We start from the raw sequence: 27,195 nt of genomic DNA on the forward strand, positions 1-27,195 counted from the left end.
TTCCATTTAATAAGCCACTTTGGAGCCAATGATACCATTTCAGAAATGAGGATATAAGACAACACAATAATAAAATCAGAGCATGCAAATTTAACAAAAGTAAATAGTAACGCAAATACAAATGATATCAAAAGAAGTTAACTGAGTATTAAGCCAGGCACAGAGTAATCTTTGTAGCACATGTGAATCTGTGCATGTGTAATGATTATTAACAACCTAACAGGATTTCTGTACTCACGATTAAGCTTCGTTTCAAATGGGTGGAATGCATGCTAATGAAATGCTTTCGTGACTCCCCGAATCCCATGCCTGAGGACCCCTTAATAGACAGGGGCCACACCAGGGGTCAGACAGTAGTCTGCTGACCATGCTTCAAGGAAAAATCCACCAGGAACTATTGAAAAGGAACATAATTTGGGAAGAGGTCATGGTAGAGTCTAATGAGGATGTAGAAGATGTTCCAGAAGCCAAGAGGCCAATGCTCTGCCAAATGGTTCCTGATCGCCCTCTGGTGACAGATGGTCCCTCCTTTCCAGGAGCACCCGCAGGAGAGCTGCAAAGAACAAACTGGAGGGCAGGCACAGGACTGAGGAGGAAAAGGAGGCAGCCAGTGAAGCCTCAACTTAGAAAAAGAGATTTGTTCTAGGAACAGCAGCCCGGCTGCCCAGAGGCAGACAGTGAAGAGCAGCTAGAAGGCAATCGCCTTGGGCTGAAGGCCCAGGAGGGAGGGAGGGCAGGGGAGAAGTGAAGAGCTTTGGTTTTGGAGTCGGGATCTACACAGATCTTTGTGGCTGAGGAGGAAGAGACACAGGTATCCTACCTACTCACCTTCAGTAAGGGGCGTCCTGCTGGTTTTGCACAGGCAAGTAGGACCCAGGCCCGACCGGGAGGTTGTCCCCGGGCCCTGCAGAGGGCTGTGGTCATGCCCAGGTCAGCAGCTCCCACAAGCAGATTCTTTCCTTCCAGTTCTCTGCCCCCAGCTGGGCCCCTTGTGTAGCCACAACCTCTCCCCTGGGGACATTGGGGTCAAGAAATGACTCCTGGGCCAAGGCAGAATTTGGGTGGCACTCTGCTGGGTTTGGAGAGGGATGAGTGGGAGGAGGCTCAAGGGAATTGTCATCAGAATATCTTCTTGGTGGTGTGTCATGTTGTGATGAGGAACATGGTTGGCATCAAAACCAGGTCATTCACGATGAGAGCACTTGAGCCGTAAGGAGCGTGTTGAGCCCAGCTTAACTTTCCACGCAGCTAAAGAACGCGCATCTGTCCTTCAGATGAGCTTCCTGCCTTAGCTGCTTTCAGGGAAAGGCATTTGAGAGTGGCTACGGAATGGGGCATTTTAACTTAGTTGAAAAAAACTTGGGTTCTGGAGCCAGACGCCCTGGATCCAAATCCCAGTTCCACCTCGTCCTGGTTGTGTGACCTTGAGCTCCCTGTGCCTCAGTTTCCTCATTTGTAGCTGAAGCTAATACCAGTGCCACTTCACTGGGTTGTTGTGAGGATTAACTGAGATGTAACATGGTATACAGCACTTAGAACAGCGCTTAAAGCAGAAGTTCTCAACAAACCTCACCGACTGATCTCTGTTCTCCAGGCTTTGCTGGGGTCTCTGCTCTGAAGCAGAGGGTTAAAGCCGCATTGATTAGGGAAATGTGGGTCTAGAACTAGTTAAACCAGCATCTCATTTTGTTGCTAAGCAACCAGCTCTGAGTTCTCCAAATGCGCAGCTTGGAGCTTGGTGTGCTGGGGCTGCCCCCAGGAATCTAGCCCCGGCAGACTGCGGCTAAGCATTGCTTTATATTACTTTTGAGCTCATTTCAGATTGTGGAGGAGGAGGGGGGCAGGCACAGACAGCACAGTCATAAAGCATGAGGAAAAACAGCGGTTCCAGCTGGGGGAGCTCACAATGGGCAAAAAAATGAGAAAACAAATGATGAGGTATGCTCCCACCTACCTGGAGCAGCGAGAGAAGTCGCCCAAATGACGCAGCCTTCCCCGGGGTTAGAGAGATGATCGTAATGTTCAGAATGGGACCCTCCCTGGATCAAGGGGCCATCTCTCCTTCCTGTGGGTCTGAGGTTGCACAGCCTGGGTGCAAACCTGGGTATGTGGTTCCATGTTAGGAAGGGGCAGGATGGGCAGTCCCGACCGTGGTCCCACACCCACACCCCTTCTCTCAGGGAAGTCAGGAGGAGTGTTCTTCCCTCAAATATTCATTCATTCATTCATCTACATAATTAAACATGTATTAAGTATCTATGTCATGCCCAAGATTTGCTAGGCACTGAAGATAAAATTCAAAGCAAGACAGTTACTCTCTATCTTGTCCTAGTTCTTAGTTAAAAAAAAAAAAAGAAAATAAACCTACTCTAGCTAGCTTATGAGATAAAGTATTTATTGAAGGGCATTAAGTAGCCCAGGAAATTTCCCCAACATTCAGAGAGTTAGCCTAGGTGGCTACACAGCCAGGAACAGTGTGCGGAATACAGGTCTGGATTGCTCCAACAGAGCCCCTACTGCCCCTGCAGCTGGGCATGGGCTCTGCGGCCCACACCACGGTCCCAAGCAGGGACCCCTCTGCCAGGGCCTCTGGCCCCGCTGCCTCTAAAAGCTTCATTTCCTGCCCTCACTCCATGACTTGCACGTGGCATCTCTTTCTTCACTGAGGTCTGGCTGGGGTGCCTATGATTGGTGAAGTCTGGGTCTCATGTCTGTGCCCTGGCTGCAAGGGAAGATGGGAACTAAATTTCTTTCACTTATGAGATAGGAAATTCCCCAAACATAAGAAGAGTGTGAACAAAAGTTCTCTGCAAAGGAATTTGAAGGAAAGAGACTTTATTCCAGTGAAGAGTTTATAAACCTGAGAGATACAGCCTTTGATGTAAAACAAAGATGTGCATTCCAGAGAACAAAGAGAGGGTTCACTCAGGCTTTATAGTAAAAGTTCCAAATCAGGTCAGTTTATGAAAATGAAGGATTGAAACTTAGTTCCAGTTGGTTGACACAGCTAAGCCCTGATTGGTTGGTTCAGGTGAGCTCTAACCATCCCAGTGTTGAACAGAGCTATGTGGGTTTCGGGGAACTCAGAATAAGTGTGTTACCTTTAGTGAGCAAATAGCCACTTGGCTCTATTTTACATTTAGGCCTTTAGCCACACAGGGTCCATCTTGAAGGATTGACCCTTTTGGGTTCACAGTTGTTCACAAGGGTATTCCAAAGTGTTGGGCAGCCACAAAGCCTCTCGACAATTCCCTGCATCGTCTCTGCCCTCTGCACCTCACAGTCTGCTAGAGGAGTCCCCTCAGGGTAGCTGATGCTGGGCCGGGGGAAGTGCAGGTGCGAGAGGGACCCCAGAAGGATCCCCCACTCAGATAACAAGGTCAAGAAAGGCTCCCCAGAGGCAGCCCAATCTAGGCTGATACTCAAAGGTTGAATGTGAGCTCATCATGGGGAAGGCTGAGGGAAGTGATGAGTGCAAGAGTCCAGCGTCACAGGGAGCGAAGCAGGTTCGGAAAAGGGAGAGATGTTCTGTGTGGCTGGAGCAGAGGGGGCTGGAGCAGAGCAATCCTCCGGATGCCCTGAATTAACAAGCCCTCCTGGTGATTCCATGTATGGGAAAGCTTGAGAAACATGGCTTTAAATAATATGCTTATCTTGCAATCTTTTGAATTTTCAGTATTAGGCATTATATAATAATTTCCCACAATAAAAAAATGAGCAGATTTCCCATCTCCCCTCTCTTTCCAGTATTGTGTATTGTAATTTGGGTTGATCACTATTTGGTATGCATGTTTACATAATTATGTAAATGTGATTCACAGCTGTGTATGTAGTATACCATAGCTATTTTTCTTTCCTGCACAAATCTTTATTTTACATTAATATAAAACTGTTGTTTTCCCCCTAGTTGCTGAGTTTTCTCCATACTTACCACTTATTTATGCTCACATTCTCTCCTCTTAACACATTCAATTACTTCAGGTATTCCATCAATTTCACCTCTTGAAAAAGTCTTTTTTAATGCCTTCTTGACTGGGATCCTGTCTGGGCCTGGGCCACAGTTGTCCCCTGCTGTCTCCCCTCCCCTGGCCCCTGTGTTGGGTCTCCTGTTTCCTGGGGTCACTTCTGCCCTTGTCTCGCTTAACTCCCTTATTGTGGTGGGGCTTCCCAGAAAAGGATGTATTAGTGGTCAATTGAGATCCCGTGTGCCTGAAAATGCCTTTAGGCTATTCTCTTGATAATTTGGCTGGGTATAAAACTTGTAGTTGGAAATAGTTTCACTCAGAATGTGGACATTGTTGTTTCCTTGTCTTCCGCTATTCCAACATCTTCCTGTGGCATGTGAGGAATCTGAAGCTATTTTGGTTTCTGGTCTTTTTTTATGTGACTTTTTAATTTTCTACTTTTTCTTGCTCTCTTCCCCTCTCTCTTTCTCTCTCTGGGAGATTTTAGGATCTTCTTTTTGCCCCCAGTGCTCTGAAATTCCATGGTAATATGTCCTGGTTGGACTATTTTCATCTACTGTTCTTGGCACTCATGTGCCCTTTCCATCTGCAAATTTGTGTTCTGGGACATGGTCTTGAATGATTTCTTTGACCATTTCTTCCTCTATATTCTTTGCCTTTCTTCTTTCTGGATCTCATTATTTGGAAGATGGAACTCCTGGACCAGGCCTCTTTTTTTTTTTTTTTTCATGTTTAACTTCCCCCACTTATCTTTGTCTAGGAGACTAGAAGTATCTTCTTTGGAGAATTTAACCATTTCAGGAGAACAGGCCTAGAAGTGCTAACTCCGGGGACTTACCCATGCACAAAGAACTTCCAGTAACTGTTTTATTGCTCCTCTCTTAAACATAAGCAGATGTCCAGGGATCATCAGGCACTTTAGGAAAGCCTCTAATATGACAAAGCCTAAAATTAACAGATAACTGTAACTTGGAGAAAATAGAGGCTATACACAGAAAAGAAATTTTTAAAAGTTAATAGAGTATTATTAACATCCTCTGAGAAATAAGACATTTCATTTCTAAAACAAGAACAAAATGCTTGGAATATTCAGAAAAACGAAAAAGAGTTATTAGCAATATGACACAACAAGAATGAAAAGTTCAAAAAGTGGGTTGGAAGATAAGGCTGCAGAACCGTTGAGGAAGATGAGCACAAAGACATGGGAGCTGAGTGGGGAAGGAAGCCTGGAAATTATGTGTGTGGGGGGAGGTGGTGGTGGTTGGGGAGAATCATTAGTTATCTATTGCTACATAACAAATTACCCTGAAACTTCATGGCTTAAAAAAATAAACTTGTATTATTTTACAATTTCTGTGGGTTAGGAATCCTAGAACAGCTTAGCTGGGTGATTCTAGCTGAGGTCTCTCATGAGGTTACAGTGAGGTGTGGGCTGGCTACAGTCATCTAATTAGTCTGAATTCTATAGAGATGTAACAAAATATTAAAAGGAAATTTTGGCTGAAGCACTAGGAGACAATAGACACCAAATTCCAGAAGAATTTACCAAGGAAGTTTCTAAAACCTGTTTACATAACTTCTAAACCCTTACCCACACACATTGAAAATACTAAAGGGTCAAAAGTAGGAAATTTCTGGGGAATTTTGGAAGATTTCTTTATAAAGAGAATCCCTCTACTGCCACCAAAGGGAAAGAGACGGGAGAGGCTACCTCCTACCCCAAGTCAAGAGAGAGAAGGGCTTTAAGGAGATGGCCTAGAGGGCTTAAAATATGCCGCCTACAGTTTGGGTAACATGGTGTTCTGGTGACTAAGCATCCTTGATCCCTGCCTCTCCCGTCCTGCCCAAATCCAACCCCCCTTTTCCCTAGTGAACCGTCATTTCCTCCCAGCAACTCTCCAAGCTACCTGCCTCTCTTCACCAACCCCACTGCCGCCTGGGAGGCTCCAGAACCTTCCTCTGGTTCCTCCACAACCCGCTGAATGTCCCCATCCTTTCTCCACACCAGCCTCCCTCCCTCACTCACTCTGCGGAAATGCACCTCTGACTCTAAAGCCATTGGGGACCTTGTCCGAGAGCCGCATTTCCACAAGCTCCCGGGTGAGGCCAAGGCTGCTGGTCCGCGGAGTAGCCACATGTTGTGTCTAAAATTTGAATCTAAATATGTTATTCCCTTCTTGGAAATTCTTCAGTGGCTCTCTGTTGCCCACAGTCGTTGTGTCAGCTGTGCTAGTCCGATCCCCTGTCCTGTGTCCCCCACGATCCCTCAAATCGATGGGCTCTCTCAGGCCCTGACCTTGCCTGTTAGGCGTCACCCAGACATCACCCTTTTCCTGCCCCACACTCTCCCCACTTGCTCAGTAGGTAAAAGTCACCATGGGAGCCCCCCATGGGCTGTCTCTCCCAGCCCTCCCTGCCTCGAGGCACAGGTCTGTTCACCTGCCCACCTCCCCACCTACAGGGAAGAGGACAGCCTGGGGACAGAAGTTCACAGCTGTTTGCTGGGCGAAGGATAGAGTCCCAGAGGGACCCACCATCCTCTCCTCTGTCAAACAACAGCTGTCTGCCCCAGTGGATTCTGGGGGACGCTGTTAGGGGTCATTTCTACTCACTGCACCTCCTACCTCCTGCCTTTACATTTCTTTGATCTTAAGATCAACACTCTGATTTTATCTTTGACACAATCCCTGGGGATTGTCGAATCTGCAGCCTTTGCTGCACTGGGGCTCCTGCCACCCTGTGCACCGTCCACTGCGGAGATCTTGAGTGTGGGCCCCTGGCAGCCTCTCCTGGAACCTGATTCTCCATGCCAGCCTGCTGTGCCACAGCTTGCCAGCGTCTTTGCGCAGGGAGCCGTGGGGAGCTGAGGATGGGACTGTGGCCCAGGAGAAACTGCTCCTACTATGCAGGACTGGATGCCTCTGAGCATCAGGGGCCTTACAGGGAACCCAGACTTTTCCAGAGTGATCTAGAGCCACAGAGGCCCAGCTGCTCCTGGGAGTCAGCCCACTCTCCTGACACCAGGAATGTCTCTGTTCAGCATGGCTAGGAAACTTCGTAAAGTCCCTTGTCCTGTCCCCTCCCCATCTCTCCACCGCCACCACCCCAAGGCATAGTGAGATCCCAAGACATTTTAAGGCTCACCCAGAACTGACACCATTGTTGGCCGAGCCGCTCTGCAGTCCCATCCCATGAACTAGGGCAGCGTTAGGGAAGGACTGGAGTGCCAAGAGGCAGATGGCAGGCGTAGGTTCTAGTCCCGATCCTTCCGTTTGCTACTTGCTGGCCACATGCAATCATTTCTGCTCTGGGTCTCTGTTTCCTCATCTGTACAATGGGTTTGTGCACCTTCCCTGTCAGCCCACAGAGTTGTGGTGAAGGTCACATGAGTTGGCAAGTGTGAAAGTGCTTGTGGAAGGGGACCCACAGAAGCAAGGGAAGCTCATGTGTTAATAATGATGAGGACCAGGCCTGAGAAAAGGGACAGCAGGACACGTTTGCCTTGGCATTTGTTACTCCCCCAGTTCTGATCGTTTCTGGACCAATCCCCATTTAGACCATTTCATTACTCCATCCCCAGAAGAAAAGTTGGGCACATAAGTTGTTTGACCACATTAGTGTACATTCATTTAATATATTGCCTCCCAGGGGCATTGTAATTTTGAAATGAATGAAGGCAGGAAACCCAAAGGAAGGAATCGATAATGAGACCTGTTTGAGTGGGCCCGTTTGGGAAGACTCTCTTATAACTCTGAGATCATCCCATGGGTCACTTAACCCCATTGTCAGGGAAGGTCCATGCCTCTGTGGGCTGCACTCTTGAACCTCAGCCCAATGCTAAGGCCCCTTTCTCATGCCGCCGGAGAGCGTGCAGTTGAGAAGCGTGATGGACTCAGAACTACCAGTGAGTGGATTGTTAGGGGATTCTGCCTGTGTGTTCCAAGTGATCTGCTGGGTGAGGAAGAGGCACAGATGAATTGCTGACAGCACTGTGGCCTTTTCTGGAAAGATGAGAGCCCACGCCAGGCCCCCACACTATGCCCCCAGTGTGGCCGAGGCAGAACGGTCCCAGCCCCTCTCCATCCCTGTGTCCTCTGGCTGTGCTGCCTGGGCCGTTCCGCCCCAGTCTTACTCTTTCAGAGAAAGCCACAGTGTCTCTGCCCCTAAACACCTGCACAGACCACAGTCATTGTGAACTGCCCGGGATGGGACTCTGTGGCCAGCAATACAGCCTGAAAGTGGGAATATGACCTTGGAGAAACACAAAACCTGGAAAAAACACAGCCAGCCTTCCTTCAGGAAGTTGGTTTTCCACAACGTCTCCTCAGGATTTTATTAGGTCTTTCAAAGCAAGGAGACGAATAAGTGCATTTTTTCTTCAGCACATGGGATCACCCTGGACTTGAATCTCAATCCAGCAGTCTGGACCCCACGCGGCCCTGCATGTCCTGTGTGCACTAGGCCCTGCCTCGGGAGGAGGCTGGCAATCGCTGCCCTCCGAGGGCCTGGTAGGGCCCGGCCTCTGGCATCCGCTCCCCAGCAAGGCGGCCGCCACCTTCTACCCAGAAGGCCTTCTCTTCCTCCCAGAGGGCATTCTCTTCCTCCCAGAGGGACTTTTTGTCTTTCCACAGGGCCTTCTCCTCCTCCAGGAGGGCTCTTTCCTCTACCCACAGGGCCTTTTCTTCCTCCCACAGAGCCTTGTCCTCCTGAAGAAGGTTCCGGTCTCTTTCCCATAAGGCATTGTCCTCTTTCCAGAAGGCCTTATCCTCCTTCCAGAAGGTACGGTATTTTTTCCAGAAAATTTTCTCTTTTTCCCGGAAAGATTTTTCCATTTCCCAGAAGGTTTGCTCCTCTTTCCAGAAGGTTTTCTCCTCTTCCCAGAAAGGTCTCTCCTCTTCCCAAAAATCCAAGATCTGGCTCCGGAAAGCACGGATCTTGCCTCGGAAATTCCACATCTCTTCCCTGAAGTCTTCTATTTTCTCACGGAAGGTTCTCATCTCTTCCCGAAAAGCCTTTTCCTCCTGCAGCTTGTGGATGAGTTTCTTCCGGCGAATACTGGGAGGAGATGACACCAGGGATCGGACGCAGGCGAGCCCCATCCATTTGCCCACGTTGAAGGGGAACATCTTCCTCGCCAGCCAGAATGGCAGGGTGGCCGCGATGGAGGGCAGGGCCGCTGGCCAAGTCCAGGTCAGCTGGTTAAAAACCCTGTGGGGGCACCAGAGAGAACACGTCCATGAGTACCACATGCCAGGGGCAGCCCTCAGGTCCATACTGTTTGGGAAAATTTGACCCCTGCTCTCTTTGTCCTTGTGGTGGCGTTTGTGAGGGACAAGCTTCAGTAGAGAAACGTGCTGGGTGGTCGTGGTCTTGGGCTGAAGAGGCTGTCAGTACATTCACACTCAAGGCTGCACCGATTCTCAGCCCACAAGGACAGTGGTTCTAAACCAGGGCATCAGAGCACACAAGTGTGACATGGTAAAAGGTGTGTCACTAAAAGTCCCACAGCCCAGAAAGAACTGACTTTTGTTAAATCACTCAGAATTAACTTAAGGTTTGGGCCTTCTCACTTGGGAGTGCTCATATCCTCCTGGGGTGGAGGTGGGGGGCGGATGCTCACAGCAGGGGCCTCACATGTGACTGTCCTCTGCTCCAAGCCTCCTGGGACACAGAGGGTGAGGCCCACTGACCTAGGGGAGTCTGTCTTAGTAGAGGAGTCTGTTTTGGGAACGGAGGTTTAAAACAAAAAGGTGAGAGGCAATGGTAAATGTTGGTGAGGATGTGGGGCAAGAGGACTCTCACACAATATTGCATAATAGCTAACAGTTATGAAGATGCCACATTTACCCAGCAGCTCCAGTCCCAGATACAAGCCCTGAGGAAACTTACAAACTGTGATCAGGATACACATACAAGCATGTTCGAGGAGCTTTGTTCATAAGAGCTCAATACGGGAAACAATCCAATGACGGTCACAATAGAATGGAATAAAAAATGGCGGCATCTCCACATGATGGACAGCACAGCTACCTACTACGACAGTGTGGGGGAGTCTTATAAACACAATGCAGAAAGAAGGAGGAGCAAGGAATTTCAAAGAATAAAGTTCCAAAAGAAGCAAGACTAAACTCCACTGTTTAGAGGAACATACTTAGGTAAGTTCACAAAAAAGAAAAGCGAGGAAGTGCGTCCCAGAGTCAGGACAGCAGTTACTCGTGCGGGGGTGGTGGGTTGGGACTCAGGGCTGTGATTAAGTGAGCACTTGCGAGGGGCTTCTGCGGGGCTGGCAGTGTTCTGTTTCCTTGCGTGGGCGGTGGTTTCATGTGTGTCATTATAAAAATGTGTTAAGCTGTATATGGATATTTTATGTACCTCAATTAATACAGTATATTACACAATGAAATAAAAGCGGGAGCAGGAAGTGGGCGGGGGAAGAAAAAAGGAAACAGAAAGAAGGGAGGAAAGAAAGAAAGAAGGAAAGGAGAGAGAGGGAGAGAGAGGGAGAAAGATCTCCAAATTGTTGTCAAGTATCTGAGGTGTCAGATGTCAGAACTGGCCACAGAAATTCCAGCAACTACAAAGGTGGGGCGAGGGGTGAGGAAAAGGACAGGGCAGGGGCTAGCGGTTAGGGTGCAGGGGAGACCCCAGAGCAGCATGATACAGGGCGCGTGCGCACAGCAAGGGCTTTGGTTTCCATTCTGTGCTTTCTGGAGGAAGCTGCCAGCGTCTGGCCTCACTCAGTGGACCTCACTAAACACCGTGCTGAGGAGCAACATGAGACCTTTCGAGATTGTAGGGGCTTTCCCTGTGTGTGTCTTCCCATTTCTAGTTTGGGAGCAGGGAGTGGGGGAGAAGGAAAGGCACACAGCTGGCGTGTGTGTGTGTGTGTGTGTGTGTGTGTGTGTGTGTGCACTGTGGGCAGCCACCCAGTCACACAAGCCAGAAACCTGGGGCTCATCCTTGACCTCTTCCTCTCCCTTACCAGACTTTTCATCAACCATCAAGCTCTCCTACTTAACATTTCTTAAAGCCACATCACCCTCCCATCTGCCCCCTACTCTGTGGCCCTAGGGGCGTTTCCAAATCACTGTCCCATCGTCTCACACCTGCTTACACACCTTCAAAGACCCCATAGCACAAATATCAAAACCAAACACCCTAGTAAGGCCCTGTGCAACCGGAGTCCTGCTATCCTACCCAGTCTCCACTCAACTCTAAGATTCAGTGACAATGAGGTATATTCAGTTCTCAGGACCCTGTCTGCAGTCTCCCGCCTCTACGCAGAAGCACATGCCATGTCCTGTGCAGAGATTACCTTTTCCTCCTGCTGTGGGCTTGAATTCCTATTCATCCCTGGCCCTCTGAAAGCTCCTCGAACCCTCCAGACAAGGTTCCTCACCACCTCCCTGATGTCCCTGTCTCGATGTACTCCTGTTATTAATACTTGTCATACTTGATTGAAATGATGTGTGGATATGTCATCCTGACATCTCTGTAACCCAGCATCTAATATAGAGCTGTGCATGTAGGAGGGAATTGATAAAAATGTTGGTTGAATTGAGCAGAATTTAATTGAAGTTTGGAACTTTGATTTGGTATATTATGTCCTATTATGGTTCTTTGTCTAAAAGCTCTCAAATATGCTAAGCTCTCTCCCACTTCCATGCTGTGCTGGTCTCTCTCCCTGGATAGCCTTGCCCAGCCTCACTTCAGTTCACCTAGATGATTCTTCAAGACTCAGATAAGGAGTCATCTCCTCCAGGAAGCCTCTCCTGATGCCCCCTTGCCAAGCTCAGGCTGAGTGTATGCCCCTCCTGTCATCTCCCATCTCTATGTCCAGCATCCAGAACAATGTCTGGCACAAGATAGATGTTCAGGAAATATTGGCTGAATGAACGACAGTTTCGTGGGTTAGAATGTTGGAAAAAATTCATCTCCAAGTTTTTCTCAAGTTACTACTAAACTATCTTTGAGAAAGAAATAAAATAAGTACCATATCAAATACGTAGATGTATACTTAGATATAAACTACAATATAAAACTAGATGTGCATCTATGTAGATATAAAACATGAATTAAAGAAACCTGCCTAGTCTTCATAATTATACTTTAAGACTAGGAACTTATTTTTAAGGGAAATGTTATATATTACCTTATGATTAGAACAAATACTAGACAATCTAAAGCCAACAGTTACCTACTGTTTAGCTGTTTCCCAACTGGGCAAGTCCTGTAGCCCTCAGAGGTCAGGGCATCATTGTCATGTCAGATCCCTAGTGATGTGGGTGCGGCCTCACCCCAACACTGCCTGCGGTGACCCCTGTGGACCTCTCCGTCCTGCCCCACAGGATGGAGAGGGCAAAGAAGGGGCCCTGAACTAGAGACTTGAAGGAAAGGAGAGAGCACCTGAAAGGTCTGAAAGACTTCTCCATCTTCCATCTTTGACTTCATCAATGGGATGGTGCAGTTGATGACTCACCAATGATTATGACCTCAGATTCTGTCTGGATTGTCTCCAGGAGTGGGCTGCTGGGAAATCACTTGCAGTGAGGGATTTGTACGTGGTGAATGACTTCCCTCGCTGCTTCCAAGATTCTTTGTCTTTGTCTTTGACAGTTTGCTTGTGATGTGTCATGGTGTGGATCTCTTTGAGTTTATCCTACTTGGAGTTTGGTGAGCTTCTTGGATATGCAGATTGGATGCAGTTTTTCATCAAATTTGAAAGTTTTTGGCCATTATTTGGCAGGTGTTATGGGCTGAGTTGTGCCACCCCTCCAAATTCATATGCTGAAGTCCTAACCCTCATACCCCAGTACCTCAGAATATGACTGTATTTGAGATAAAACCTTTAAAGACGTAACAGAAGCTGGGCACAGTGACTCACACCTGTAATCCTAGTGCTCTGGGGGGCCGAGGCAGGAGGATTGCTTGAGGTCAGGAGTTTGAGACCAGCCTGAGCAAGAGCAAGACCTAGATCTGATCTCTACCAAAAATAGAAAAATTAGCTGGGTGTGGTGGTGCACGCCTGTAGTTCCAGCTCCTTGGTAGGCTGAGGCAGGAGGATCACTTGAGCCCAGGAGTTTGAGGCTGCAGTGAGCTGTGATGATGCCACTGCACTCTACTTGGGGTGAGAGAAGGAAAGAGGAAGGAAGGAAGGAAAGAAGGAAGGAGGAAAGAAAGAGAAAGGAAGGAAGGAAAGAAAAGAGAAAGGAAGGAAGGAGGAAAGGAAGGAAGAAAAAAGAAAAAAAAAGAAGTAATGGAGTTAAAATGAAGTCAATAGGGTGGACCTTAGTCCAATATAATGGGTGTCTTTCTAAGAAGAGGAAATTAGGACACAGACACACACAGAGGTGAGACTATTTGAAGACACAGGAAGAAGGTGGCCATCTGCAAGATACAGAGAGGCCTCATAAGAAACCCATCCTATTTACACCTTGATTTATTAATTATTGATGTATTAATTATTGACTGAATGAATGAATAGAGTTTCAAATAAGAAGCAGAGGAAAAGATCTCTACTGGCAGGTTTTCTCTCTCTATATATATGTGATTTCTATGCTTTTACTCCTTGCCATTACACTTTTTATCCTTGAAAAGTTTTCATCCTTGCCTTCCCCAGTTTCTTCTTCCGGTGGCAGAAGGACTTTTCCTCATCTTGCCTATTTCTGGGGACATTCTTTACATCACATTTGCCTGTGTGGATTCCTTTGGATCTTTGTTCTTGGTGGTTGTGGCAGATTGGATTTTCCAAAGATGGCCTTAATATCCCCCATCCATACTCTTCTTACACTGTGACTTCACCAATGCCCCATCAAGAGGCAAAGTCATCCCTTTCCCCTTGAACCTAGGTGGACTTTTGGTTGCTTAAGCCAACAGAGCACAGGAAAAGTGGTGGTGTGCTGCACAGCAGGGTGCTGGAGCCCTTTCAACCAGCCAGCCAGAGTGTTTATCTGCTCCCAACTCCATGCTCACAGCCTGAAACAGGCATAGAGGGATTATTTATATCATGAGATATAAATGCTACAAATATATGGCAAATGCTACAAATCACACACACACACACACACACACACACACACACACACACACAGCACTGGTTGATAAACATTTACCAGCAAACCACTATTTCTGAGGCTAGATCATAAAAGGTGATAGTTTCCTCTGGTTCTCTCTTAGTACACTTGTTCTTAAATTCTAGCCCACATGCTGGAATAGAAGCCCAGGGTACATGAAAAGGTTCATGCAGTTCTGGCTCATGGTCCCAGCTGAGGTCCTAGCCACAGCTAGCATCAGCTGCCACTGTACATGTGAGTGAGGATACCTTCAGATGACTGAAACCCCAGCCATTGTCTGCATTCATGTGAGCGACTCAAGTAAAAACCTCTCAGCTGAGGCCTGCCAACCTCTAGAACTGAGAGAGATAGTGAATGATCATTGTTGTTTATACTCCTTAGCTTGGAGAGGTTACACAGCAATAGATAATCAGAACCGTGGTACTTGCTCTTTTCCTTACTATGGCATCATAAGTTAAAGCAAAGGAAAATACATCCAATTAACATTTTTAAAAATGTTATATCCATTTTACGTGATAAATCTTCATGCTCAGCATGAGATTTACTGATTTTTGCATTCATTCATTTATTCAACAAATGTTAGTTGAGTGCTAAATAAGCGTCAAACCCTGTGCTCACTGTTAAGGATAGAGGAGCTCACAGTCCACAAATGGAGAAAAAATGGAAACAACAAAATACAAACATAGTGTGAAAAACACCATAGACATGTGTCCAGGATACACTGGGGTACATGAAGGAGAAAGGGATCAACTCTTTCTTGACTGGGGTGCACAGAAAGCAGGAGATAGTCGAGGAATATTTCTGAAGGGATGTCTGGGCTGAGACCTGAAAGCTGGGTGTGTTTGCAGGTTCTTAGTGGGAAGGGTTTCCAAGACAGAGAACAGCCCGTAAGAAAGGTGTGGGAACTCAGGGGTCAGATCCTTAAGCCCTTGTTTTGCATGACTGGACCTTTTAATGCTAGAGAGTTGCAGAAGGATTTATGAGTGGGCAGGTGGATGTTGAACCATGTTGAGAATTACCAGGCTGGAAAGACAGGCTGAAACCAGGTTATAAAGACCTTTGATTCTATCCTGAGAAAAAATTCTTGATAAAATATGAATTAATATTATTTTACATTTATTACAAATCAGCAAACAACATCATGCTTAATGATAAAACACTCAGGGCTATGTGTCCATAATTGCACAGTGATTTAATGGTACCAACCAGCTACAGCTGCTAACTCTTCTGATTGGTGCCTCCATTCTTATGGGTCAGGGCCCTTGTCCACTTTTTAAATGTTTTAAAAAAATCATCCCTGAAGATATTATTAAAATCAAGAACAAGACAAAGTGGCTAGCACTCACAATTTTGTATACAATAGCCAATATATTAGACAAGGAAATTAAACGAGAGGTACAAATATTAGAAAGGAAGAAATCATCATTACTTGTAGATGAGAGAATCACTTAAAATTTTAGAATTGATAACAATCAGGAAAAAATAAGAGTAGAATGCCAATTCTCCCCAAATTGATATTTAAACTTAATGCAATCTCACACAAAATTACCGAAGTTTCCCTCTCGTCCTCCAGGAGAAACTTGACTAAATAACCACCTTAAAAAAAGTAATCCGGAAAAATAAATATCTGAGAAAGATTAGGAAGAGCCAGCTGCTACAATGTCTTCTGCCTTAGGACCCCAGGTAGGAGAGCGCCAGCTGCCAAGGCTGCAGCTAAGAAACAGCTGGGAAAGGCAACTGTTTCTCAATGAGACAGCCGGGCACACGGAAAGGTGGACAGCCCGCAGGAGGCGGTGGGAGCGAGGGCAAAGAGCCCCCAGCAGGTGGCGCTGTGCATCTCCCCAACCCTGACACACGCCCACAAGTTAGGGACAAGAAGACAGGCATTGTTCCTTTCCTCAAGCCCATGCTAAGGCTCCAGTCGTGTGAGAGCCCTGAGTAAATGGGCTGAGGCTGGCAACCTGACAGCCTGCCCTGAAGGAGACCCTGGGATTTTCCCGGAGCACCTTGTACAACTACCGGTTCCTTAGAATGTTAGGGCTTGACTCCCCCCAACTCCCCAGACCCAGGAGTCAGTGTGTTTATAAAATTGTGGTAAAATACACATAACATCAAACTTACCATCTTAACCACTTTTAAGTGTACAGTTCAATAGTGTCAAGTGTATTCACACAGTTGTGCAATCAGTCTCTTTTTTGTCTTGCAAAACTGAAACTCCATACTTAATAAACAATAGCTCCTCATTCTCTCCTCCCCTCAGCCTCTGGCAACCACCACTCTACACCATCTCTGTGAAAGGAGACTATTCTATGTACTTCACATGAGTGCAATCACACAGTATTTGCCCTTTTGTGAGTGGCTTCTTTCACTTAGCATGATGACCTCAGTATTCATCCAGGTTGTAGTACCGATCAGGGGTTGAATGTTGTTTAATTCTTCTTCTGGACTATGAACTAGTTTAGGACTCAGACATCCTGTTTCTCGTTTTCTTAAATTATCTTCAGGAAAATTATAACACTGACAAAAGTGAAAAAGGAAATGAGAGCTTCTGTTGAAATGCTTTTTGACTCAGGTAGAAGTTCAAGTGAGGGAGCCTGAAGCCTTTCTCCCAAATTAGGAAGCTGTCAGGTTTAGCAGATGGCAAATATAGACAAAGTGACTGAAACAGAAGAGTAACAGAATGGAAAACTCTCCAAGGAAAGCATGAAGAGAATGAGAATGGTTACACAGAACGCATTTATTTGGGAATAAAACACAGGAAAAGACAAAAATAATAATCTTTTGCATAATCTTGGGGAAAAGAGAGAGCGAACACTCATCAGTGTCCATTGGCTTTCTGATTGCTCCTGATGGGGTACACAGCCTGGTCTTTGGGCAACTGCAGTCTGCTTTCATTTCTACAGTTCTGTCAAGAAGTCAGGCATACCGTCAGTAAGTCACAGACTCCTTTGTGCTTAAATTCAGGCGTACACTCATTAACTCATTTGAATTAAAATTCCTTATGGAATATGTTGGATTTTATGAAATAATCCTTTTATTCAGTGTCTGGCTTGGAGTAAGCAGTATTTGTTCAATGAATGAATGAACTCACTTTTACCAGCAGGGCCACCTCAACTAACAACATGCATAAAAAATTCATACTCTGAATTCAACTTTCATTCAATTCTACTATTGTTTCCCCCAAGGTGCCCTTTATTCAAATGGCAAAAGGGTAATGGATCAGAGCATGGAGTCTGTATCACAGTGCCTGAGTTTAAATTCATTACACATTTAGTAGCTATCCAACCTTAATCTCTCTGTGCCTCATGCTGTTCCTCTGTGAAATGGGGATATCAACAGCACCTACCTTGCTTTGGGCAGCACTTGCAGCAGTGGTTTTCCATTCATCAACCCTAGGGACAGCAGCTGCTTCCTCTGTCAACTGCTAATCTCTGGGTCACCCCCATCACTCCCAGGAAGCCTGCCCTATCACCTGAAATGCTGTCTCTTTTGACCCCTGGGCTGAAACACGCCAGCTCCAGGCCAGGCTGTTCATCACCATGTGCTCCCTGATGCCGCCATGGGAGCACGGAATCTGTAAGGCTCCGGCCTTGCTGCTTGCAACCACTCTACTTCAACTTGCTCAGTGTGTGAAGAGATTCAAGAACAGTCACGTGTCACTGAACAATGGGAACACGTTCTGAGAAATGCACTGTTAGGTGATTTTGTCCTTGTGTGAACATCACAGAGTGCACTTACCCAAACCTAAATGGTGTAATCTACTGCACACCTAGGCTAAATGGTATATATCTCCTAGGCTACACACCCCGCAGGGCATGTGACTGTCCTGAATACTGTAGGCAATTGTAACACAATGGGGAGTATTTGTGTATCTAAACATAGAAAAGGTACGGTAAAAACACCGTATAAAAGATTTTTTAAGTGGTACATTTTTACTTACCATGAATGGAGCTTGCACAACTGCAAGTTGCTCTGGGTGAGTCAGTGACAGGTGAGTGAATGTGAAGGCCGGGACATTACTGCACACTACTGTAGACTTTATAAACACTGTGCACTTAGGCTACACTACATTTATAAAAAATATTTTTCTATCTTCAAGGATAAATTAACCTTAGCATACTCTAACTTTTTTTACTTTATAAACTTTTTAATTTTTTTAAACTTTTTGACTCTTTTATAATAACACTTAGCTTAAAACACAAACATTGTGTAGACATACAGAAATATTTTCTACCTGTATATCCTTATTCTATAAGATTTTTTCTGGTTTTATCTTTTTTTTTTTTTACTCTTTAAACTTTTTTTGTTAAAAACTAAGAAGCAAACACACACATTTGTCTATGCCTACACAGGGTCAAGATAATCAATATCATTGTCTTCCACCTCCACATCTTGTCCCATTGGAAGGTCTTCTTTCTTTTCTTTTTTCTATTTTTTATCCAACAAACTTTAGTTTTACCCCTTGGAAGGTCTTGAGGGGCAAAAACACGCATGGAGCTGTCATCTCCTATGATAAAGATTCCTTCTTTTGGAATACCTCCTGAAAGACCTGCCTGAGGCTGTTTTACAGTTAACTTTTAAAAAAAATATACAAAATAGAAGAAGCGCACTCTAAAATAATGATACAAAGTATGGTATAGTAAATACACAAACCAGCAGCACAGTCTTGCATGTGCTAGGCTTTTATGTGACTGGCAGTGCAGTAGGCTAGTTTACACCAGCATCACTACAGTGAGGAATGTGTCACACTATGACATCACTAGGCAGTAGGAAATTTTTGTGCTTCATTATAATCTTCTGGGACCATGGTCGTATATGTGGTTGGTCCATGAAAGAAACGTCCTTATGTGGCTACACATCCTTTCCTTGGATGGGGCCCCTCCCTTCCTGCTCCTCTGCCCCACCCACCACGGGGAGTGGTGTGGTCAGTGTGGATTCAGGGATGGGAGAGTGGCCTAGGGCCCCGGATTTTAGGAGGCTCCACTCCCAGGCCGAGCAAGTGCAGGGGCAGCCTTGAATCCGAGCAGCTCCTTACATTGTCTGTTAGTCATCTCACCCAGTCCTGTCCCTATTGCCCTGCCTTTTCCACTAAAACAACAACAAAAAGCGTACAATGCCAGGGTTGGAGGATGCCTTTAATGTCACATGATGCCACTATTCCTCGAAGTCCGGTCCATGGAGCACCCGAGACTTAGCAGAGTCTAAAATGCAGATTCCTGGAGCCAAGGCCAGACCTACGGTTCACAATCTTTGGGCGGTGGGGAATCTGCATTTTTAGTAGTGTCTCCGCACTTCTTATAAATCGACAGTGGAGAACTTGTGCTGCTGGCTGCTTGCTTACATCGACGACACAGCCCCTCAGATAGCCTGTTTCGTGTCTAAGACGGCAGCTGTTAGAAAGTTAATGCCACGGGGCACCGTTCTGCGACCCTGTAACGTCACTCTGTCTCCGATGTGGCATCTGGAACGGAGTGGGGGGAGGGTCCTCCTCCACGGGGCAGTCCTCAAGTACATAAGGCACCTGTCACGTCGCCAGCGCGCGTGGATGGCGCACGTCCACCCTCTTTCCCAAGCAAGCCCCGTGCAGCGCACTCTCGCTCGCGCGCGCCGGCAGGCGGGTAAGGCGAGGGGCAAGAGGAGCGCAAAAGGTCCCCAAAGCTGGAGCCCCTTCCCCGGCTGCTGTGCTGCCCCCTCGCGGCCTGGGGACCGCTCCGGGGTGCGAGCGCTGGCGCGGGGGCGCTGTCCCCACGCGGGGCAGAGGGCGATGCAGATCATCCGCCCCTGAGAGGAAAAGCCGCGAGGTGCTGTCGCGCTGCAGGAGAGAACTCCAAAGCCAGAAAGAGAGACAGCGAGCTGCGACAGGCAGGGGAGCCGCGAGGAAGCGGAGCCCCACGGAGCTGGCCCGGGACGCGGCCCCCGCGCCGCTGAGCGCGGCCGCCTCTGGATCCCGCGCGCGCTCGGCTGGGAAGGTGAGTCGGGGCGGCTCCGTGCAGCCCGCAAAGTTGGACACACTCCTAGCAGACGGTTTCTCCGAGTCATTCATAGGAAGACGACAATGTGCTGATTTATGCTTCCTGGAAAGGAAATGAGTGCCTTGTGGAAGCGCTTTTCTTAACTGTGTGGAGAGAAAGGAAACGATCTTCCCTAAGTCCAAAGAAAATGGTTTTCCCAGCGGAGGGGATAACGGTAAGGGGTGACGAGCCGCAGGGCGGAGGCGCGCTTGCTATGCTGGGCTGCCAGGAACAACTTGCCGACCACAGGGCAGCGAGTGGCGATCACAGATGTCACCTCCGTGTCTCACCTAGCGGGGCTCTGAGCAGGTGCCTTTGGCCTGGTCATTTTAACAGTGTGGTAGAGCTCAACAGAAGTACATTTTTCATTTCATAGGAGCCAAGCGATGAAGAAATTCTAGAGAGGGGGTGGAACCCCTCTTGGACACAGTAGGGACACATGAATCCAGTCGCCTCCACTGGATTCATAAATGAGGGCATAGTTAGGGGAGGAAAGAGCACAGGACACACAGAGAGCTACAGAGAAGAAAGGGTTGTGTCCTGAGCACCCCAAACGTTTGTTGCAACTGTTCAGCAATACCGGTCTTTGAAGGAACGGATATGGGCACAGTTAATGTCTAACATTCAATGTTTATTACAGACCAAGCAATGAGCTTTTCACATCTAATTTAGGAATGAGCAGTTTCATTTACCAGGTCAATCACTAAAAACACAGTCACCACATCAAAGATGTGTTGCTGCTTCAGGTTGGAGCTTTGGGGTAAAAATAAGTAATGCTAAATGCTGACCCGGTGCTACGTGTTAAAAACTTACACACCTACACATACAGGTTCACTGTTGATTTATGACACAAATCAGAGGTTTAACATAAAGTAGTGTTTTATAAATGTGAACACTAAAACTGGGAATGTTAGATACAAAAGAGTTTCTCAGACCTAGTACTACTGACATTTTGGACCAGATAATGCTTTCTTGTGGGGGACTGCTCTGTTTCTTGCAGGGGACTGCTCTGTTTCTTGCAGGATGTTTAGCATATTTCTGGTCTCTATTTTTCACAGCCCTTGTCCCAGTCATGACTATTAAAAATGTCTCCAGATATTGCCAAATGTCCCTTAAGGGACAAATCACCTCTTGTTGGGAACCACTGAGATATACCATTTGGAATGAAAATGGAAAATGTGTTGAGAATGTCATTTGGCCATGATTATTGACTAACTCCCTTCATGTCTTTTATTATCACTCAAGTTCTAGGAGAGGAAACAACAAGGGCTATTATCACACCCTTATTTGTGCAGAAGCAAGTGTGAGACACGCAATCCTATCACAGGAATACACAAGGGTGGGCTTCTAAGTCACTGTTCTCACTGGAGAGAAGGGACTACCCAGCCTACGACCCTAGTCTCTTCCTGTTTCAAATTTCTACCAAATAAGAAAAATGTGCATTTTCTTAGTAGATGGAATTTTTAGAAATTGACTACAAGCTGTGTCATTACTGCCAACATTAGCAGGGATCCACTCCACTGAGGTCTCCTGTATTTGAGGGACCCTCTCTCTCTCTTAGAAGAGCTGCCATTTGAAAAGGCTAGGGGGAGTGTGTGATTGTGTTTTGTGAGTTTTTCAAATTTCCACCATAATAGTGAATAGGTCTTTTGTAGCATATTTGAATCTGTAAATTCACACAGTGATTTCAGTGAATAAAAAAGCAGATTCACTGCTAGTTTCTCAAATTGCAGCTTTCTTTGTGGGCTTTGAATTGAAATAAATCCATATTATAGGTCATAAAAACAAATTCACAAAGGGGAACATACAACTGGAAACAAGCTTAGAAAGAATGTGTAATATTATTGGTGCAATATTATTGTGCAATAGTAATGAAAATGTAAGTTAAAAGTATTAATTTCCACTTTTGCTTATGAAAGGAGTAAAAAATGCTCTAGTGTCTCTAACACCCAGTGCTGGCTAGGGTGTGGTGAAACTAGCACTCTCATATTGCTGTTGGCACTGGAAATGGATACAGCTTCTTCTGAAGTCAATTTTATCTCAAAAGCAAAAAAATTGCTTATGCTTTTTAATTAAGTAATGATTTATTCCAAGAGAGCTATCTAATGCATGAAAAAAAAACCCCAATTTTCATGGATAGGTATGTCTCTAAGGGTTAGTTATAATAGTGAAAAGTAAATATCCAACAACAGGATATGGTTAAATATAGTTTGATATAGCCTACTCTATGGAATATGGTTCAGCTGTGAAAATGATAGATATGAAGACCACAAAGAAAAAGAATCCTTACATCCAAATGTAAAGTGTTTGTTTAACATGCCTGATGGTTACAGCCGTCTAAAATGTGTGCATGTGTGTACGTAACGTATGTGCGTATACGTATGCATGTACTTAAAAGAAAAGCTCCAAAATACTAAGACTTGTTAGGCTAGAAGTTCTGCAGGTGTTTATAACGACAGGTAATTTTCTTTTCTCTATGATCTAATTTTTTTCTGCTAATTTACTTTCATAATTTTAAAGAAAATATTCCAAAAGAGAAAAATACTCCCCGCCACCATCATATCATCTCTTTCCTTTTCATTTCTGCTCCCAGGTAGACTTACTCCTTCCTATTTTTCTATGCCACTACAAGATACTTTTTAAAAAAAATTTCTGGACTTTTGAAAAACAGTTAATCTACTTTTCCTTTCAAATAATGCTCCTAAATGTTAAAAGGTTTTAAATAAAAAGTTTTAAATTATAAAGGTAAAACACAGAAGCCTGGGTTCCTAATGGATAAAATACTGGCCTCCTAAAGGTAAAATATGCTCATGGGGAAAAATCAAGGCAATATTGGGGTATAGAGTAGAAGGGAAAATAGTCCCCTTCTCCAGCGCTTTCTTCCCTACCCCAGCCCTGGGGGCCCTGTTTCCCTGTACCTCTCTCAATAGGCAATGGTTATTCACAGTGGCTTGGTGCATTTACGTAGATGTGCAGACATTGTTACATGAATGACATCGTATTATATATAACACCCTGCGTACTGCATACACAAATTGTGACAGGTTGTGCTGAATTCCCTTCCAAACAAGTGGCACCCATCTACATTCTCACCGACACTGTGTCCTTAACCCTGTTTCCCTCCCTCCTCACTAAAATCCTAAACTCTTTAATCTTTGCCAATCGGGTAGGTGAAAAATGACACCTCACGGCTGTTTTAACTAACTCTGTATTCCGTATAAGTGAAGTTGAACACAATATGCCAAGTTTCTTGACCAGCATTTGGGATTCTACATGGAATTCCTCTTCCTTCCCTTTCTGGTGGGGGTGCCAAAGCTGAGTTCTACTGTCACAGCTACCTGTCTCTTAGGGAACATTCTTTAAGGCATGACAGAACTAACAGCACGTCATTCTTTTTTTAGTTCTCATCTATCTTGCCGGTTTATGAAAATAACAGGCTTGAAGGAATAAGAATCGCCTCATTTATAAAATGGATCTAGTACCTATGCCTTGTGTTGCTTGGTTCTGCTGGTTCCCGCCTCATTGGGTCTAATATTATTACCAATAAGGATATCATAGTTTTTTTAATTGATGTTTTTACCATTATTTGCGTGTAGTGGCTAAGGAGAACAGCCAATTCAGGGTACTTGAATTTTGAAAAGTCTATGTGCAGCCTGATACTGCTTTGTGAAGCAGAACGTCATTCTTCAAGATTCACAGGAAACTACAGCATGCACCTCTTACCCCAGTCATAAATTATCCCAGTGGCCCAAGGTTCAAATGTGTTGTTATAAAGTGACACAGACAAATACGGATGGTGTCCACAAAGCTATTGTGGATTTAAAGACTGGAATGTCTTGGGTTGTGGGTGTGAAAGAAGCAATTGAACGTGTTTCAAAGGAAATTTATAAATCAGTAGCAATGCCACAGCACAAGTATAAGCAGTTTGCTCTTATTTCCCCTCCCTCTGTTACGTCCCTTCTATAATGTAGGAGAAAAATGTGCTTCGTGGCTAGATGTGAGGTCCACACCCACCCCTGAGAAGAAAAGTCCACTAGCTTCTAAATGACATTTCCGTACCGTATCCCAGGTACAGGGGGCCTGGGTTGTTGCAGTTCGCGAGTCCTAAACGCCACAAGGGCTGTCAGAGCAGGGACGTAGCACACCTGGGGCTGAGACTCAGGAAGACAGGTGTGTAGGCGCTGGGGACTTTCTCTGTAGTGTTGCCGGGGACTCCAGACACCTCAGCAGACCCCGAGGGAGCGGAGGGGCCTCCCTCACAGGACAAGAGCGAGAGCTCTGTGTCTCATGTGAGGTGCCCTCCTTGTCACCCAAGAAGAGTGAAGAAAGGAACTGACCTTCTGGGCCGTTAGGAGCCCTGATGGGCTGTACTTTTCCTGCTCCAGGTAACTGGGCTTGTCTTCGGTAGAGGAGGGTTGCTTTTTGCAGACGGGGTTTTAAGTGGCTTAGCACTGTTGTGGTAATCGACCTCATTAAGTGTGGCCATCGATAATAAATCTGTAAGTCGTACAGTAGCCTTTTGTCCATGACTCAGGGCCTACTTTCGGTTTCACAAAAAACGTGTGCACTTGGCAAAGCCCATTAGGCCACAGAACGGGTCTAATTTCACCTCGATCCTTAAAAAAGCCCAAGGACAGGGATGCGGAAGGAAGCTGTTGTTTGCTCAGGGCTGCAGGTTTCCTGATTTTCTGTGTGTAAGGACACCCCAGCCACAATTTTTACAGAGACATTGTGGAAAAAATGGAGCCTTGTGAAGGGACAGTTGAATAGTAGTTTGTGGAATTATTCATTAAACATATTGAAGACCTATACTATGTGCCTGGGAGACAAAGACACACACACGCGTCCTCCGCTGTTGCTTCCAGTAGAAGAGCAGGTGGGAAAGGTGGCATCAACAGGTGGCACGGCAGAGGCACACCTGGGACTCTCCAGGCACTGAGTTCTGTAGGGGATTCAGGAGCCACCAAACCCTTGGTGCTCAGCTCTGGTGCTATGTGTCCTGTCACCTCCCTGCAATCAAAACTGTCCAAGTCAGTTCTGGTCGAGAGAGAGTAGGCACCTCGAGTTTGGCAGCTCTTAGACACTTGAGTCCCAATCTAGCTGCGTGATCTCGGGCGAGTCCTTAACTTTCTGATCCTCAGTTTCCTCATCTGTAAAATGGGGATAATAATCCTTACCTGGTTAAATAAGATGGTGCATCCACAGGACTGATTAAGAAGATACAATAACCCCCTTGCATAGCTCCTGCCTCACTTTAGGAAGCCTTTTCTTTCTAGGTTTCTTCCCCTTTGTTCTTGCTCTGGGATGAGGGGAAGAGATTGTGGGCTTTGAAGTCACAGAGACCTGGTTTCACATAGTCACAGAGGCCTCATCTTAAATCCCTGTTCTACCACTTACCAGCTGGGTGACCTTGAGCAAGCGAATTAATCGGAATCTCAGTTTTCTCTGGAAAATGGGGGCATGCCTGCCCCTGGGGGAAGTGGGGGGATGAAATGAGGTAACAGGGGAAGACCTTGGCAGGCACTGGGGCTGCGCCTCTGGTTGGGGACTGTCCCATCTCCCGTCACGCTGCCTCCCCGCACAGTAAACATCCTGCAGACACCAGAGCCAGGCTTCGGCCATGGCATAGCCTGGAAACACAGTGACAGGGAATAAAATCCCATATCTCATTCTGATCCTGGGAGCCTAAAGCTCTGGCCGAGTCACCCTGCCTGTGTGTCAGTCGGCTGGAGAGAGAAGCTGCCAGAGGAAGAGCTGCCAGTGGTATGGCCTCCTGCCCTCAGCCCACACCCACTAGCCGTGGAGGAAATTGCAGTGAGCCGCGGCTCTGCCCAGAGCCCGCTGTCGTCCCTCCGTCATCATCCCCACCTCTGTCCCTGCACCACATGTCCTCCCCACCCCCACTAAGGCCTGGTTCGCTCAGGAGGACCCGAAGGCAGCGCTTCCAAGGTGCTGGGTCCCCTGGCTTGCAGACCCCTGCAGGACGGTGGAAAGTGTGCCTTCAAAGGGAGCCGCGCCTCCTCGGGACTCGTTCCTGGACAGGCTATGTGTACAGTCAGCATGTTTGCCCAGATCCTGTCCGAACCCGCCAGCCCCCAGGGAGGCTCACGCCCCAGCAAGGAAATAGTAGGAAGTGGTAGAACTGCCCACACCCAGGCCTCAGGGACAAAGGGACAAGGGATGCCCCTCCTCTCCGACTGTCTGCAGGGCCACTCCATTCCACTGCACAGGAAAATCTGCTGTCTTGATGGGGTGGATTTGTATTGTGAATTTAAAATTTATGGCTATTTCTTCCCAGGAAGGGAAACTCTTTCCCACGGTGTCAACTACCTTGCTCAGACCACACAGTCCGCAGGGAAGGCCGAAAGCTAGCCAGGCCCCTCGGGTCACAGCCCAGCCTGCTCCGGTCGTCCAGGGCTCCCCTCCCACTTCGGGCCCTTGGAGAGCGGAGCGCTAGACCTGAGTCCGGAAGTGAGAAGGGCTCCAGCAGCTACACCCAGATCCATAACATACCTCGGTCAAATTTGGGCTCTGCCTGCTGCCAGCTCTGGCTTTCGGGTGAATCTTAACCTGAGTCTCCAAGGCTCCATCTGTGAAACAGAGTCTATAATACTTCCCAGAGAGGATCGTTGTGGGATTGAATATGAGGCGATGTACATAAAGAACTAGCACGATGCCCAGCGTGCTGCCATGCTCAGTGACTGATAGCTGCTCTTATCTCCCCTCCGGGTCTTGTGTCTTCCTGTCTGGGTGTTGCGGGGTGAGCCCCTTAACCTCTCTGAGCTCGGTTCCCTCATCTGTGAAATAAGGGGTGTTTCTTTCAGCCCCACCAACCACTGACAAGGCCACACCTGCAAGCAGACCAGGCCTGACACTGGCACCCAGACTCCCAGGCTGACTGAGGCCATGCAGCCCACAGCTGACACACATACAGGTATTTGTCGGTGCTGAGTAAATCCTTCTGCCAACCTTTCTAATGAATTATTTTCGATTCCAGGACTTTGTCAGCAAGCAAGCACGATGCCAGGAGGTCTGGAGAAGGCGTGTCATCAGTGCATTTCTAAAATCGCCAGCAATGGTGAGTCACGGTGCTAAGAAATGCCCTAGTTTTGTAGGATTTGGGGATCATATGATGAGTTAAAGCCA

General features: G+C 46.6%; 2 protein-coding genes across 3 annotated transcripts in view; one reads left to right on the top strand and one right to left on the bottom strand.

The window, feature by feature from the left end:
- Positions 1–8,286: 8,286 nt before the first annotated feature.
- CCDC70 (coiled-coil domain containing 70) lies at positions 8,287–9,170 on the bottom strand. Its single transcript, XM_045567301.1, has one exon. The coding sequence runs from the start codon at positions 9,089–9,091 to the stop codon at positions 8,423–8,425; it is 669 nt and encodes a 222-aa protein (XP_045423257.1). The 5' UTR covers positions 9,092–9,170; the 3' UTR covers positions 8,287–8,422.
- A 685-nt stretch (positions 9,171–9,855) lies between these two features.
- The window catches only part of TMEM272 (transmembrane protein 272), a 36,348-nt gene continuing 19,008 nt past the window's right edge, over positions 9,856–27,195 (top strand). Inside the window, exons 1-2 of one of the 2 annotated variants that reach the window (XM_045567302.1) lie at positions 9,856–10,120; positions 27,047–27,127. In XM_045567302.1, the coding sequence (XP_045423258.1) occupies positions 27,070–27,127 (58 nt within the window). In that variant the 5' untranslated portion in view covers positions 9,856–10,120; positions 27,047–27,069. Of the gene's footprint in view, positions 10,121–19,878; positions 20,008–27,046; positions 27,128–27,195 lie in introns of those variants that run through there. The other variant, XM_045567303.1, reaches the window with a different exon arrangement.

The sequence above is a fragment of the Lemur catta genome, chromosome 13 (genome assembly GCF_020740605.2).
Source record: "Lemur catta isolate mLemCat1 chromosome 13, mLemCat1.pri, whole genome shotgun sequence".
Classification (NCBI taxonomy): domain Eukaryota; kingdom Metazoa; phylum Chordata; class Mammalia; order Primates; family Lemuridae; genus Lemur; species Lemur catta.